Genomic DNA, 15,625 nt, shown 5'->3' on the forward strand with positions numbered 1-15,625 from the left:
CGTCTCATACGTATACGTCGTTGAAATTTTTATTGTTCGTCCGATCGAATTATTCGTTCGTCGAGTCTAATTATCTGTCCGTTTAATTCCCGGCGTATAAGTCGCGATCCCCGACGGGATTGCAAAATATTTTTACTTATATCATTGTTGTTGATGATTTATTTTTTATTCTTGGACTTTACTACCTTAGCCGAGTTCTTTTAACGTAGTCTCTTTTAAAACTGTACCGATATTACGAATAGCTGGCTTTTATTTCGCGCTGTCTTCATCTTGCTTCTCGATGACAATGTGAAAAGTGACCACAAGTTATTCGATTATTACAAAAGGAGATCACGACTTTGAAGAGGTTGAGAAACACCAGTCCAGTCTCTAGTCGAATTATTCAGTCGTCTTATCTTATGCTCGGTCCTGTCTTACGATCGATTTCATATTTCTCGTTTTGTATATTTGGTTCAATCAGCGCTACAAAGGAGCCTTCAAGTAGCTATCGATGATGGAGGAGTTAATATAGTCGGAGAAATCCTCGAACCGTACTCCAACCGACTGGGCGGAGTTCAGAAACTTTTGAACTTAACATTTTTATTATTTCCATATCTTCTTACAATGTGATTGAGCGCAGTTTAATTGGAAAGCGCGAATATCAAGGCATTCCGTATCGCGTGGCTTGTTGGAAATTCGCAACAGACACCATCTCTTGCACGCTAATTTATTAATTGATGTATCAGGCAAGTTAACAAGCGACCAGTTGTAGACTGTAGACTTTGTTACACAAACTACACCCTCTTACTTTCTTGTTTCATCCTTTTAGACTCACCTACACTCTTTTAATCTTATTTAAAAATGCAACAAACTTTTCAACTTTTATACTTAAGTAATTCTTTCCAATTTAAACAAACGAATCACGTTTTTCAAGTAAGATATTTCTGTTTCGTATCGATACATCGCAAGAATAAACGATACAAGCTTTCAAAGGAATATGGGCAAATATCCGCGACTGGTAGAGTACTTCTTATCCGAAATTTATGATCGCGCTATAACGAGCATCGTCGATCGCCACTTGAAGCGTCCTTTACCAAAAGCGTGTACGCGAAAGGTCGAAGATCCTCTCGACCGACCATCAAGATTCTAGGGTGCTCGTCACGTGTTCCTCGTTGGGGATGTTTGTTAAGGTTCCTTTCACGCGTCACTTTTTCTCCCTTATGGTACAACCGCGTTGAGAGCCACGTTAAATTTTCACTTTGTCATTTTACACGTGCCGTCCATTATGTTCGTCAAGTCGAACGGACAGTTTAATTCGACAACGTTGCTGATTTCTTAACAAACACGCACGAACCTACAGCAATTTCGACGATGCCATTCGCGCATACGTGAGCGTTCTTACCTCGATCAAGCGAAAGAGAGACTCGTTTCAAGTGTTTTTAGAACATCGGCAATTGCTACGAACATCCTTTCAGGAGTTTCTCTCGTAACGGGCACCCAGAATTTCCTTTCGTCTCAGCGAAAGTTTCCAGCGGTATCGTTGGCTCGATCTTAAACTCGAGCTCGCGTCGCTCGTAAAAATAGACAAAAGAAAATAGGAAAATCTGCGAATCGAATCGTTCGATGAGACGTTTTTTCGTACTCTCAAACTCTCAACGTTCCCAGATCATCTGTAAAGCCGGATATCCAATAACTATGCAAAATGTCTGCGAATGTTCGCGAACGTTGATGTGGATTTATCTCGCGAAGAATGCAAAGCACGCATAAATGGCAAATAATTGCGAACGTAAAGAAAATTCGCTGTTCCGGCTTCGTAGCGATTTTGTAGCATCGATGCTGCTACTAAATGATGCTGATGATTTTACGCGTTTGTTAAAAATACGCATCTGATGGATACCCGGCTTGAAGATGGCCAGTATCTTCCGAACTTCTTCGTACATACATATACGTGATTTCATCTTTGGTGTGTGCGAGGAGGAACAGAACGGAGTTAATTATTAACAGAAAAAAGAGGCGGAAAATGAGAAAAAAGAGGAGCAAAAGGAAAGAAAGGAGAGGAAATGGGGAAATACATAACGGACGCCCTCGATTTTTCTTCACCTCTCATCTACTTCTCTACGTTTCTACGTGTACTCTACTTGCACGCTTCTACACAGCTACCGGATACTCGTACACTAGTCTAATTGCGGCGTTTGCGACCACTTTCCCTCGCAAAAGCGCAGAAGGCAAAAACGAAGCCGAAAAGTGTTTGGTGTTCTTCTCTGTTTCGAACGTTTTCAACGATTTTACATGTAGATGACGCGGGTGCACGTGCACACGAACCTCGACTCTTATTTCTCTGCCGGAACAACAACGGAACAGTTTTATTGTTACACGCTCTATTTCCGGCTGAAAATATATCAGGCCGACGCGAACGTATGGGTGTACACACTGTATATATGTGTGTGTATGTGTATGCGCGCGCGAACGCGAATCGTTCTCAGCGATGCGATGTATGCAAGAACAAGCTGTGGCGAATAAAACTACGTATCTCTATGTGACGAAAAAAAAGAAGAAAAAAAAAAAGAAATCGGGAAATAGAGAAATGAAACGAACGAAAGGCAAAAGCAACGACGGCGAAACGAATAATAGCACTTACCGTGACGACACAAGCGGAGTGCGTCAGCCAAATTAATCGATACATGTATACAGGGTGATAAAAAAGACTGAGACTTTAGTGGCTCATAGCTCTCACCGAGAGAAGAAAAAATGGTTAATCAACGAGGTAACTATAGTTGTGAGTTAAGTATTTTTTATCCTTTACTATGAGTACTATAAACCTCAAAACTCTTGAATCTCTTTCAATTATCCTGCATGTATGCGCATATATGGCAGACATACTCGACTAGAGACGTACAGTATATTTTGAGAAGAGAAACGCGATGTCCTCGACTAAAACTGTCGAAACTGAAAGGAATTGGTAAGAAGAGAAAAAGAGATACAGGTGGAAGAGGTTGGAGAAAAAAAGAGAGAGAGAGAGAGAGAAAAAGATTAAAGAAGAATATGTATTATAATATCGAAGAGCGTATATAGGGTATATAATATAAAGGAGGCGGAAACAACAACAACGCAAATAACACAAAAGGTAAATGACAATAATTTATTGCTGTCAAGGGTAATTACGTTCTACAAAGAAATGATAAATCGTTGGTGTGTCCGAGCAATAAGTACGAAATTATGTACTTAAGAAAGGCAAAAAGCACCGGCACGCAGAACCGTTCAGTATAAAGTATATAGAAAGACACGCGTATGAACTCGCTGATCGGCGCGCTATGAGAAGCAAACGAACGATTCCTCGTCTGATCGATTCATCGGTCGCTCGATGAACGCGAACGATCTAGCTTTCATATTTTCTAGCTAACAATAATGCACAAAACGTGCAGTCGCGAAAAAAGTAACAAAAAAAAAAAGAGGAAAGTCGAAAAGGAAATAGACGCAGAAACGATCAAAAGTAAATACATGTATATGTATATGTATATATATATATGCGGCATAATTTTACCGTCGGTTCTGCGAACACTGCACTCGTTATTAAAGGAATAACAATAATAATAATAATAATAATAATAATAATAATAATAATTAATAATAATTAATAATAATGGTAATAATAATAATAATAATAATAATAATAGTAGTAATAATAATAATAATATCAACGCGTTTGCAGGTAATAATGAACGGTGTATACGAATCGTACGTAAACTATTTTTCTTGTATGTATACATATATAAGTTTTTATACGTGTCATATACTGAGCTCTGTAGCTATAGGTAACATGTATACGTCGACAATTTTACAGCATAAACATACATGAAACGCAAAAAAAATAATTACTACTGGTAGAAATAATAAAGGAGGAGAATCTACTAGCATACTATATATATATGTATATATATCTATATCTGAGACGGTAGGTTCCGCACAAAAATTACATAGAGGTGTATACAATGGTAAGGGATTTGTATGTCCGTCTCTGTATATGAGAAGCGAAAAGGACGAGAAACAAACGAAAGAGAAAAAGAAGAAAAATACGGAGAAAAAAGTGAAAAAGAAAGATAGGTGAAGAGATACTCGTGGATCAAACAGGGAGGATTTTTTCTTTATGGAGTCTTCCAACAACGAGGGGCGGTTGTAACAAAGTAACAAACTTTACTTTACAAGACAGTTCTTTGTTTAGTGACGATAAATAAAAAAAAAAAAGGAAGAAGTAATCGTGTTGTATAAACGAACGGGGCTTGTAGAAAGTCTACCAGGAGGTCTGTCGACACGCGGAGTCGAGAGACCACGTTGTGGAATGACGAAAACACATTTACGAACGGAACGTCGATGAGAAGATTCTTATAGATATAATCTCTAGATAGATCTTTATATATGTAAAGCAAGAATCTTTGATACGCGGGATATATATATTTTTCTTAAAATAACATCTCGCGTGTCAAACTTCTAAGAAATATTTGAAAATCAATTTTGACGTCGATAATTTTCAAAAATATCCGAATAGTTGCTTTTGGACTCAAAATCGACGTTAATCGGAGAATTTTAAACAAGAAATCATAAAATATCTAAAAGAGAATGTGTCGATATCGAAAGCTTCGAATTACTGTTGTGTTTTATGTGCTTCAGTTTTATTACGAAAATACGTGCTCTATGTGTGCGCGTGTGCGTGTGCGTGTGCGTGTGTGTGTGTGTTTGGAAATTAATCCAGACCCTCGAGCAGTAGTAATTTATAGTTGCACGTTGACGAGTATAGCAAGCTGACGAAAACGATAAACGGGGGAAAAAAGAAAAAAGACAGATTGCGATAATCGATGTGGGCGTGAAACTTTAATCTCGACATTGTTTTTAAATAAAAAGTTAATGTGCGGACCAGACAGTAAATCGACTGAGTCAGACGCCTAACGTTAGAGACATTGCTCTTTACTAAATCGCGAGTTTTCTACCTATACTGATAATGAAAGCACTGCTAGTGAAATTCCCACCGAAAGGAGTTTAATTATTGCTATATGAGCGATACAAAATTACAGGCTACTTATTTATTATATTAAACGAGATTAGACCCAAACGAAGTAGCTTTCGACGCTGTTTTTAAGAAAAAAAAAAAAAGAAAAAAGAGAGAAAAAAAACAAAAAAAGAATCTAACAAAATTAGTGTGAAATGCTGCTCCTTCTGGATGCAATCTTGAAAACTTAATCTGTATTGCACCGCGTTTAAGATTAAACGTATATTGTTTATACTGAATGGTCTATTTTTATATATATTCATATTTCGTTGCTTCCATTCGCCGTACTATACAATTTTCAAAATACATGGCAACTTTCTTCCGTGTATATCGTGCATGATTGAAAATAAACAAAGTTTCACTGTGTCGAATGTTTGAGCGTCGAAAATGCAAATTGAACGTACGTGCTTTCTGCGTTACGAATACAAGAATAATTACATTTACGTAATTAAGAGACTAAAAGCTATCCCTAGAAACATAGCAACACGAATATTTTCTAACATCATGCAACAATCTTCTCAACAATTTTTTTATCGATCTTCTATCAATAACCCGTTTCTTTAACAACGTTTGCAGAAGAATAATTTGCATAACAAACACAGTTGCAACACCATCTTTATGTCTTGTAATACTTGTCGAAGTTGCTCGTTATTCTACGCAAGAGAAACAAATGCGTGAAGAAGTGGCATACCGCGAGAAGATACAAAAAATGGTGCAAAAGCTGCGTAACAAGGACACGATAAAGTCTGCGATCTTTAAACGTTTGATGGGTACCTTATATAATGTACACGAATGGTGTTTTGCATGATTCGTAGAAAAATAAAATTCTCGCGCTTTCTACAGAATCCCTCGTCGTAAGAATTATATACAGAAACAAGCGGAAGTGTGCGTGAAACCGAAGAACAGTTTCCATCCGAAATGCACACATTTTGCCGAAGTTTTGCTCGAAACTTCGTGATCAATCGTTTACGCTGGCATGTGTCTAATTACGATCAACAAGGTAGTAGAGAAATAAATTCGTTCCGTGATCGAAATCGATACGATACCTTGTCGTTTCGACGTATACGTCGGCTTTGGTTTTTCCAAAACTCTTCGAAGCATGAAGAAATACTAGACGGTCACGCGGATGAGATCGTGAGATCACGACAAGCTTGTGACGGAAACGAATAGAATAGCCGACAATTGGAGAGCAGCCCGAGTCAATGGCGTGCGTCACAGATGTAATCGACGTGATTGTAGGCAGACCACGGTCTTAGAAACACTTTTCCAAAGATCGTTCACTGCTCCCTGCCAAGTTCCGTCGAAGAATCTCACGGGATATGTACACGCTTCAGTCGTGATAAGAAATCGTCAACGAGAGGACGGGGACGCGTCAAAGCAGATTTTAATATACAATATCACGTATAACTTTTGATATGTCGAAAATACGTCGAAAAAAAGCGACTTTCTAACAATCGATGTTCTTTAAGAATTTTCTACCCAGCGATACTAAAGTGTCTTACATCGAGTATCGTAGAATTCTCTTTCCAATTAGATATTTCAGAACGGGAGTAAAAGAGGTTTAAACTGTTTGTCAAACTGTCTAGAGTCGTTATTCCTGATACTGATACATTTTTAACCTCGAACTCTGCTAGTTTGAGAAGGTTTTAAGTTGAAGATAAGTAAAAAATTACGAATATATTTCGTTAAATTCGTATTAACATTATATCGCGACTAAGAAAGTTTGAAGTAAAATGTCATTACGTATTGCAATTACGTAAATACCATACTCCTTTTATCCAAACCAGCATTCCAAAAAATTTACCTATATTCTTTACTAATATGCCAAAATATGCCGTTACGAAGACCGCTAACTTTCTCCCTTTGCCTTTTAAAGAACAAATTAACGCTGACGAGCGTTCCATCTAATAGTCGTCAAGTAGTTAGCCAGCCTACCAACCACTAGATACATACTTGAATTTCGTCAAGATTTCCTATGAAATAGGAAACAAAAGAACCATCGAAGAAACGAACCGACTTTCCAAAGAACGTTGTCAACTCGTCGACACATGGAATTCGGAAATACAAATAGTCGTAGAAACGCGCGACGTGAATCGTCTTCGTCAGCTTAGATAGACGGATCGTGAGGGACGCGTCGAGGAATCGTCTGGTATGATGGGAACGCGACCGAACGTGTCCTTTGTTGGCGAATGTTCGCAATTGTACGTGTTCTCTTGTCTGATGTCGTTTGCTTTTGATTTTCCGCTAGGCGAGCAGCAACTCACCGCGGTGATGACGCTGCTGTTGCTGTGGTTGTTGTTGATGGTGAAGCTGACGATGATGATGATGATGGTGATGGTGATAATTGAGTGTGGAGGACGGTGATGGACCAAGACTATCGCCGCCACCTAGCTGCTGTTCATATTGTTGATGCTGCTGCTGCTGGTATTGACCATCGTCGTGTGTTGGTGTCAAATCCCAGAAAAGGCCGGAAATCGCGGAATCGACGCAGCTGCATGACTCGGTGGCTGTGACGTTGCATCCGGGACAGCAGTCGGTTTCCGTGGCCAAACTCATCGGTGTCTCCGGCGATTCCGCGGGTCTCATGCCAACGAACGAGCTCTCCATCCAACACAGCTTCACGCTCCCTTCGAGGAGAAGTTTCATTTCATTAGATGCGGCATGAAGAAGCCAGCGGGGCGAGCGCGGTGTGTGTTCTTTTGGGTAGCTTCTTTTACGATCGATCCGCGATTCCTTTCTGGCAAAATGACTACGGGTAACACAGCAAAACATAGTAACGGCATTGAACTCTACGGACGTAGCAATTCGTAACAATTCGTAGCAATTCGTAGTTATCTTCTGCAACCGTAACATTATGACATTGTTCGGTTTAAAAAAGAATTCTGTATTTTCGACTTATTTTATTTTTGCATAATCTGGTTATATACTAATAACACACGAAGTTAACAGTTCGACAATACGAGTATTGTTCTTAAACACGACACAAATCTCCGATTAGATCGTGTTAGTCAAGCTCTAACACGGAAGTATTAATCACAACGCAAATCAAGCTGAGCGGATCGGCACACACATATACGTGATCGACAAACCATGTTATGATAGTATGTAGTTAGTGTAACATCGTGGTAAGACGTGAAGGTTTTCGGGGATGTCGCTCTGAGAATTGGACGTCGCTGATGCTTTTCGAGGCGTGTCACGCATTGGACTTTATACACCGAGTTATACGCAACAGGATGAGTAACGTGGACGTAACACGACCAAGATATCGTGTGAATTATAAAAGTATACGAAGTAGTAACAGCTGACCACGTGCGCGTTATCTTCGCACTTCGTTCCCTGTTCACGATGTTTGTTTTAATTTTGTCCTAAGGTCAGACAGAGTAGCGGCTAAGTTCGCTAGCACCGACAAGCGTGTATGGAGACAGAGGGGTGTGACTTAAACTTCAGGGTGATCTATTTTTGTAGCAGGACGGCCACGTCGGTACAAAGCTGTCGAAATAGCAACCGACGGTCGGTCGCCTATGTGTATGCATACTTTCGTCGAGACTGTCGCGATTAAAGATGAGGGTAGACCGAGGGAACGGATGACACACGCGGTGGTCGTCGGATGGAAGTCGAGAAATAGCCGAGCAGACGTTTCATTCCCGCTCCCCGATTGTACCACCGTTTTTTCCTCCCTCGCCACGATTCGACCTTGCTTCACGAATTCGCGCGCTAGAAATACGATTCGGTGTCAAGGCTGTCGGTGAACACCATTACGGGAATTTTCGTGGCAATCGTCTTGCTGCTTCGTTAGTTCGCTGATGTCTATCATACGGGAGATCTTCCACTGAGAAGGATTCTTTATGTCGTATCTCCTATGTATGTACGGTATCATCTCGCGAATACCATGAAGAATAATTCCGTTGCTAAAATTGATTATGTATTTCTCTCTCTCTTTCTTTCTCTTTCTCTCTCTCTCTCTCTCTCTCTCTCTCCCTTTCTCTCCCTTTTACACATCAGAGTCAGTGTTGTAACTACGAAGACAAAAGTAGTCATAGGAGATGAGTGGGATGTCTTGGAATACGAGATGTGACAAAGTTCCAAGGCTAATTCTGTTTTCCTCAAAGTTGCAAGAACAAGACAGTATAGCTCGATCCTCCCTTCACCAGCATGCGAAATACAAAGATTGCACATCGAAGCCAAGAATTCCAAAACAGCATGAGTACATTTCTCGACGTTACATGAGTCATTCGTATGACGTTTACCGGATCATTTAGTCTGATCCAAGACTAATCCTTTACTTTACTTAAATCTCAAAGGAACTACATACTTTGAAGACGATGACCTGATATTCGCATAAAATTTATATACGTGTCATTTTCGAAATATTACTGTCACACCTCGCAAATTCGTAAAATCGTGAAACCGAATTTTTTGTTCGATTGTGATTAATTTTCACGACTGCTCGAAAAGTCTGTGAGATACAGTGGACCGCTTGGTCGAAGAGAAATCTACGCTGTGCAACACGAGGAAAGCGTTTATATACATATATCTACAGAGTTGGAGTCATTAGAGGAAGAAAGAAGGTTTTTTTTCAATGGGACAAGAACGAGTGGATTCTCGCGTGTTAACGTTAGTAGGAACACCGCGTCGCGACACCTTGAAAATATCCGGACGATGTTGCGGGCACGTGAACCAACGCAGCATTCGCAGAATGAATGAGTCTGCACGCGTGTGAAGAGGGTACGTTACAGTTTTTAACCATCAAAGGTTTTGTTGAATGACCGCGTTTTTGAAAGCAATTTTCGTTAGTAAACACGAAACAACCAAGAGAACGAACAAAGACAGAAGAGACAGCCAAGAGAGTTGCTAGTAGTGCTTTGAACTAGCGTATCAGAAACACGTCGAATATTATATATATGTGTGTGTGTGTGTGTGTGTGTGTGAGCAGTAACAACGAGCGAAAGAACAAAATTTATTTCACGACATTCCAATCGGGAGTTAGGTAACAATACAGTGACAAGACGTGTAAGAACAGTAACAAGAGAAACCCAGAGACAGACGAAAGAAGAGAGGCGTCTAGGTCACAGAGTAAAGATGCAGAGACAAAGAGAAGAAATTCACATCAACAGATCAGGAAAACTCAAAATTACCTTTGTCGTAGAGAGTAAAAGTAGTAATGGTGTAGTGGTGGTGGTGGTAGGATGGTTTTTTTGGCAGGGGTTGTTTAGTGCTCACCTCTGGGGCTGGTCGACCTTGCTCCGCCCCTGTCGTCCCAGTCTTCAGGTCGAGGTCGAGGCGACAGCCTGCCACCTCCACCAACCTCCTGACCGCTTTGCACGTAGTGCACAATGGCCGAGGTTACCTCCTTTATCGAGTTCCTTACCTCTAGCTGCTGATTCGTTGTCTGCTGCTGTTGTTGTTGCTGTTGTTGTTGTTGCTGCTGTCAACAAAAATTTCGCTTTTATTACTCTATACCTTTTTCTTATGTTTCTCCATTCTCAAGTATAATCAAAATACATCACTTAATAACCAATTAATATTGAATTATCCAATCGCATTACCATCAATTGAGTAACTATGATAACAACTCAATATATTTGAAGAGCTATAACAGAAGCCTCGATATCAAAAAATGTAATTCCATATTAATTATTCTATATAGAACTGTACACGAGTTTACGCAGACAATCATTGTTCAAACATTCGTTATTGATATAACAACTAGAGAATGACGCAATGTCAAGTGTTACGAACTAATAATCTGTTATTCGCGAATTATAAAGTTTCCTCGACCGAAACCTTTATATTAGCAATTATCTTTCGATACCATTATTCAATGCTGTGTTCGTTTTTCGTTATAAAACTCAACTTCATATCAGCGAAATTTTCATTTCGAGTTTTTTTAATCTCACCGAGCTGTCAATGCTAGAAAATAGAGACACAAAATACCTTGTACAAAGCGTTGCTAAATATAAACAATGTCGCATAGCGATATATCTTTGTCAATAAATGCAAATAGCTTGGAAGAACAAATTTAATAAAACTTTAAACGCGCACATTGTTCTAATCTCCGATAAATTTCCAAGATTATTTTCGATAGATTTTAACGTTCATGAGAAAAGATATTTTCGCGAGCAAACTATTTTTTGATAACGAAAAACTGATTAAAAGCTTGAAAAGTAGGACAATGTTCGCGGCATGATTCGACCTTGGGGCGGAGGGGTTGTTGTCTGTGATTCGGATAACAGTCAATCTGTACTCGAGTTGTAAAGGCCACGAGACGTCAGAATGTGGATTTCTGCCAAAATTTCTAATTATAGAGAAATCACTGCATTTGCGCGCTGTCTGCACAAATTAAAAATAAATTGGACAAAGGAAAAGCGTGGTGGACGTAGGCGGGGTAGGGATCACTCACGGTTCGAGGCTAAATATTGCGGATTTGGAAACGATTAATCGAACGAGGAAATTCGACTAATCGTCTCCGACATATTTACATCGTAAATGCAGATTTGAAAATATCAGTGGTATGATTATTTTGGATCTGACAACAGTTTCAGAAAATGATAAATACGATAACATTAATGTCAAATATTCGTAAATAGTTACTACCATATTTTTAAAGTAGAAAGAGAATAGTTTAATCTATTACATATGTGGTAATGAAAAACGAAAAATATTTTTGGAAAATATTATCTAAATAAAATATATTTTAAATGTATCGAATAGTAATTGTAATTTTTTAAAAGTAAAGTTGAAAAGCTGCTTTGAAACGTTAAAGTTGCAATGTTAAAGAAACATGGACGACAATGGTGTAACATGAGACTTTCAAGGTTTTTTAATACGAACCTTGTTTGCTGCTTGCAACTGGGGAAGAATACCCTGAGCAAGACGCTCTGCCGGTGTTCGCGGGTTCGTTAGCCGTTCTTGAGAACGCCAGCCCAAGTACGGCTGTCGATGATTGAAAGACGACCTTGTTGAACTCGCTGGCGAACTTCCGGCACTGTTTAGCAGACTGGTACTCCATCTTGAGAATACAGGTGGCGTGGGACTTGGACTAAGAAGGGCACCTAAACAAATTTATCGCAACTTATTAACACGTAGTCGCAACATTTTGCGTAGATTTCCTTATTCTACTTTTCTGTCAAAATATGGCTGATAAAATTTGAGACATCTTGTATCAACGTTCCCAAACTTCCTGATCAGATCCTGTAAAACAATTCGCATATTCGATTCTTAGAACTGAACGGTTGTCAACAAATACAAATAAATATAGACATAATTATTATGGTAATACCGCGATACGGTGTTGGCGTCTTGACTCGTTTTACAAGCGAGTTTGTTACTTGATCCGGATTTGAAATGGATTATGCTGGAAGACTTTGATCGATGGTTTTGCACGTCGAATAATACGTTGCCCGGGAACTTTTCAACGACGGAATAAAAGCTTGACAGCTGTCTTACATTGACGTTACCAGCGAGCTGCTACGAAGGTATTTCAGCTCGATGTTACCGGGAGTGAAACACGTTTTGTGTATGCTCCCAGGGATAGGCGTAGCAACTTTATTCCTTTGTTCTTGGTGTCAATTAGTAGAGAGACTTTGGAAAAAACTTGAAGTAGTCGGTAAATATTACTGGCTAAAAATAATATTGCAAATTTGTTTCTTTGAATGAATGTAGTCTCTCATATCGGAAAAATAAGATCAAGAATAATGTTAGAATATGACAATTCTATTTTTAAGCTTTTAGAAACATCAAACTAATTCTGTAAAAATTAAACTCCTTTTAAAATCTAACTTTAACTTTCACAATGAACAAGTTATGCAAGAATTTAAAAAATTTATCTCAAATTATTTAGAAAAGTTGATATCTTCAGGTCTGTATTTAAAACAAAAAACTGAATAAAAAAAGAACGTGTTTTTTTAAGATCAGAAGGAACAATGAAAATCAATACGAAAGATGCAATAACAATGGAAAGAAGAAGGGAAGAAGAAGAGAATCTTCCATAAATCTGTTAAAATCAAAACTGCCGAGAGCATGGTGAATCGTGGTCAGACGTCGTTTAAAAAAAGTGTCTCAACGAACTTCGCCCTTTTCAGACTACCAACCGAGCATCAGATCCGCGCCAGCAGCTCACATTGGCACCAGCCCTTTAAATCTGGTAATCAGAGCCCGCCCTTAACAAATCGCATTTTCTCGTTAGAAACGTCCTTGAACGTTTCTCAGCCACCCTGCGAAAGAAGGGATTTGCGCTGCTATTGCAGTCAGCCAACAACGTGGCGGGATAGACCTCGACTTTGTCGTTAGCAGACGACTACCCGGCAAGGCCGAATTAATCGAGTTAACCTACCCTGCTAAATTTATTAGCCACTTCCTATTAGCAGTTACTCACTGTAGCCAGAGAATATCCGCGAGACTATGTCGTTTGAGAAGCGAGAGAGATGCAGACACGAGGATAAATGAAATTGGCCGACACTCGGGGCTCTCGTTACGTGCTAATTTCGGACGTTGCACGCCTTTTCATTCGAAGAAGAGTTCGATTTGCTTGGTATCGCGAATCGTTCTTAATAGGCAGCTATTGTGTCCTCTTTTTCTTTCGCTCATAACATTTCGAAGAACCTGATATCAACTTTTGGCTATTTTCCGTTTGTATTAAACTGTTTTCCAATTGCAGCGAGGAGGTCGGGGAGAAGTTTTTGTCTTAGGGGCAAATAAAGTGTGAAGCGAGAAAGCAAAAAGAATTAAATTAAAGATAGGAAAGGAAATTAAGAAAAAAAGATATGTAATGATTGGTAAGCACGTATTCACGAATTCCTTTATACATTACGATAACATAAAGCATCGTAAAGAATTATATTAAAATTTGTGGCATTCAAAATATAATAAATACTACATTTAATATTCTTTGTTTTCTTTTTACAGGAAAACAAATTGTATATCTGAAGGAAGATTGTGAGAAGTTATATTTGTTATGTTTGAAGCGTTAAGAGAATCTTCTTCAGGAGATCCTTATACCAGTCAATGTTATATAATTTCAAAGCAAGAGCCATTAAACTCTCTCGCAAAAAAGAGCTTTTACGGAGTAATATCTTTAGAAATCTGCATTCATTTCTGAATAATCGCGAATAAATATTCAAAAGATGTTGCACAAAGTAATATTGAACTCTGTGATATATAATCTTAAAGCTTTGTGCTTTAATATTTGTTCACGGCATTTGAGGACTATTACTCGAGTGTTTGTTCATTTATTTTTCTATAATCCTCAGAAATATCCTAAATAAAAACGAACAAACTCACGAACAAGAAAGATTAATATAAAAAGTTCATTAAGAGGATGCTTACCTGTAGTCGGCTGTCTATTGGAAGACGATGAAAGGGACGAGAGGGAAGTGGTTTTTGAGCCCAATGCACGCCATCCTCCGTGTTGCGACGCGTCGGAGTGTCTCTTTAATCGGAAACCATCGCGAGCCGCGGGAGAATTCTTGTACCAATCCGGGACGTTCAGTCGTTGCAGAGACCTCTGCACTCTGAGTTCGTGCTCGCTGGGCACGCGTTCGCCAACTTTCTGCAACTCGTTCTCCGGCGGCTGTAAAGTAACAATTTTCTTCATTAGTAAATTCGTGTAATTATTCCTACTTTCTAATCTGGAGAATTTACAATTTCTTTTGATTAATAGGTAGACGGACGATTTGAGAAATTTAAAATTTGCACTGTGTTACAGAAGTGACAGCAAAAAATTACTATGAATTTTTTAAAATATACTGCAAATTTTACTACACGTAGATATACCGTGTAAACATACCAGCTGAAAATTTACATACAACGTTGAAATTATTCGCTCTAATTTATTCAATTATTCTTAGCAAAATACCCTATTAAACATATCCCATATATTAAACGTGAGAACCTCACGATCCTGTTTATGACTTCCATGATACGTAATTCACGTTCGAGTAACGTAATCGTTGTGTTTCGATGAGGTTCTTTTTCTCACGATTGACTATAATGAACGAAAGCAACATGTATATATAATCTGTCTCTATTACATGCTTTAATTTCTTGTCCGTTAAATATTTTGTAATTCTATTAATATATTATTGAAAAAGTACACGTTGTTTCGAAGCACAAAAATCATTTTGAATTCCGTGGAGCATCGCTCCATCTTCTACGCAATTTTGTAAATTATATTCAAGGTCTAGTAATATTTTTTGCTACAATGCTTTATGTTGAAATTTAATAACAGAGGAATACTACAGAATATTACAGATATTACGTAAGAACTTATAAAATTCTTTGAAATTACGTAAAGTGTAGGTGTAAATAAAGTACTTACTACGAATAAAGTTACCTACTTATATAATATTTTTATAGTACAATAATTTCGATAAAACTTTTGCTCTCTTTTGAAAGATTCTAGTAGAAGAGAAGTAAATAAATGTTAAAATAAATTTCATGATGTTAGATTAAATATTAGATTCAGAATAGTCAAATATATATATATTTAATATTAAATAAATATAGATATATGAGATATGTAATTTTTAAGCATATACAACGTTAGAAATTATACAGAATTAAAGACACGAATCGATAGCCCAACACATCATGGTCAAACGACGCCAG

General features: G+C 38.4%; 1 protein-coding gene and 1 long non-coding RNA gene across 11 annotated transcripts in view; one reads left to right on the forward strand and one right to left on the reverse strand.

Moving 5' to 3' along the window:
• LOC139986011 (uncharacterized) overlaps nucleotides 1-15,625 on the reverse strand; it is a 72,301-nt gene that overhangs the window by 9,377 nt on the left and 47,299 nt on the right. For 6 of the 10 annotated variants that reach the window (XM_072000984.1, XM_072000981.1, XM_072000982.1 and 3 more), the window contains exons 7-10: nucleotides 14,345-14,588; nucleotides 11,852-12,072; nucleotides 10,241-10,445; nucleotides 7,285-7,647 (exon numbers count right to left, since the gene is read on the reverse strand). In XM_072000984.1, coding sequence (XP_071857085.1) covers nucleotides 7,285-7,647; nucleotides 10,241-10,445; nucleotides 11,852-12,072; nucleotides 14,345-14,588 — 1,033 coding nt within the window. The remainder of the gene's footprint in view (nucleotides 1-7,284; nucleotides 7,648-10,240; nucleotides 10,446-11,851; nucleotides 12,073-14,344; nucleotides 14,589-15,625) is intronic. The other 4 variants (XM_072000987.1, XM_072000985.1, XM_072000983.1 and 1 more) reach the window with 3 other exon arrangements.
• Nucleotides 13,575-14,856, forward strand: LOC139986051 (uncharacterized). The gene is made up of 2 exons (XR_011799554.1): nucleotides 13,575-13,794; nucleotides 13,925-14,856. It is a non-coding gene; the product is annotated as an uncharacterized lncRNA (long non-coding RNA).

The sequence above is a fragment of the Bombus fervidus genome, chromosome 3 (assembly GCF_041682495.2).
Source record: "Bombus fervidus isolate BK054 chromosome 3, iyBomFerv1, whole genome shotgun sequence".
NCBI classification, from domain to species: domain Eukaryota; kingdom Metazoa; phylum Arthropoda; class Insecta; order Hymenoptera; family Apidae; genus Bombus; species Bombus fervidus.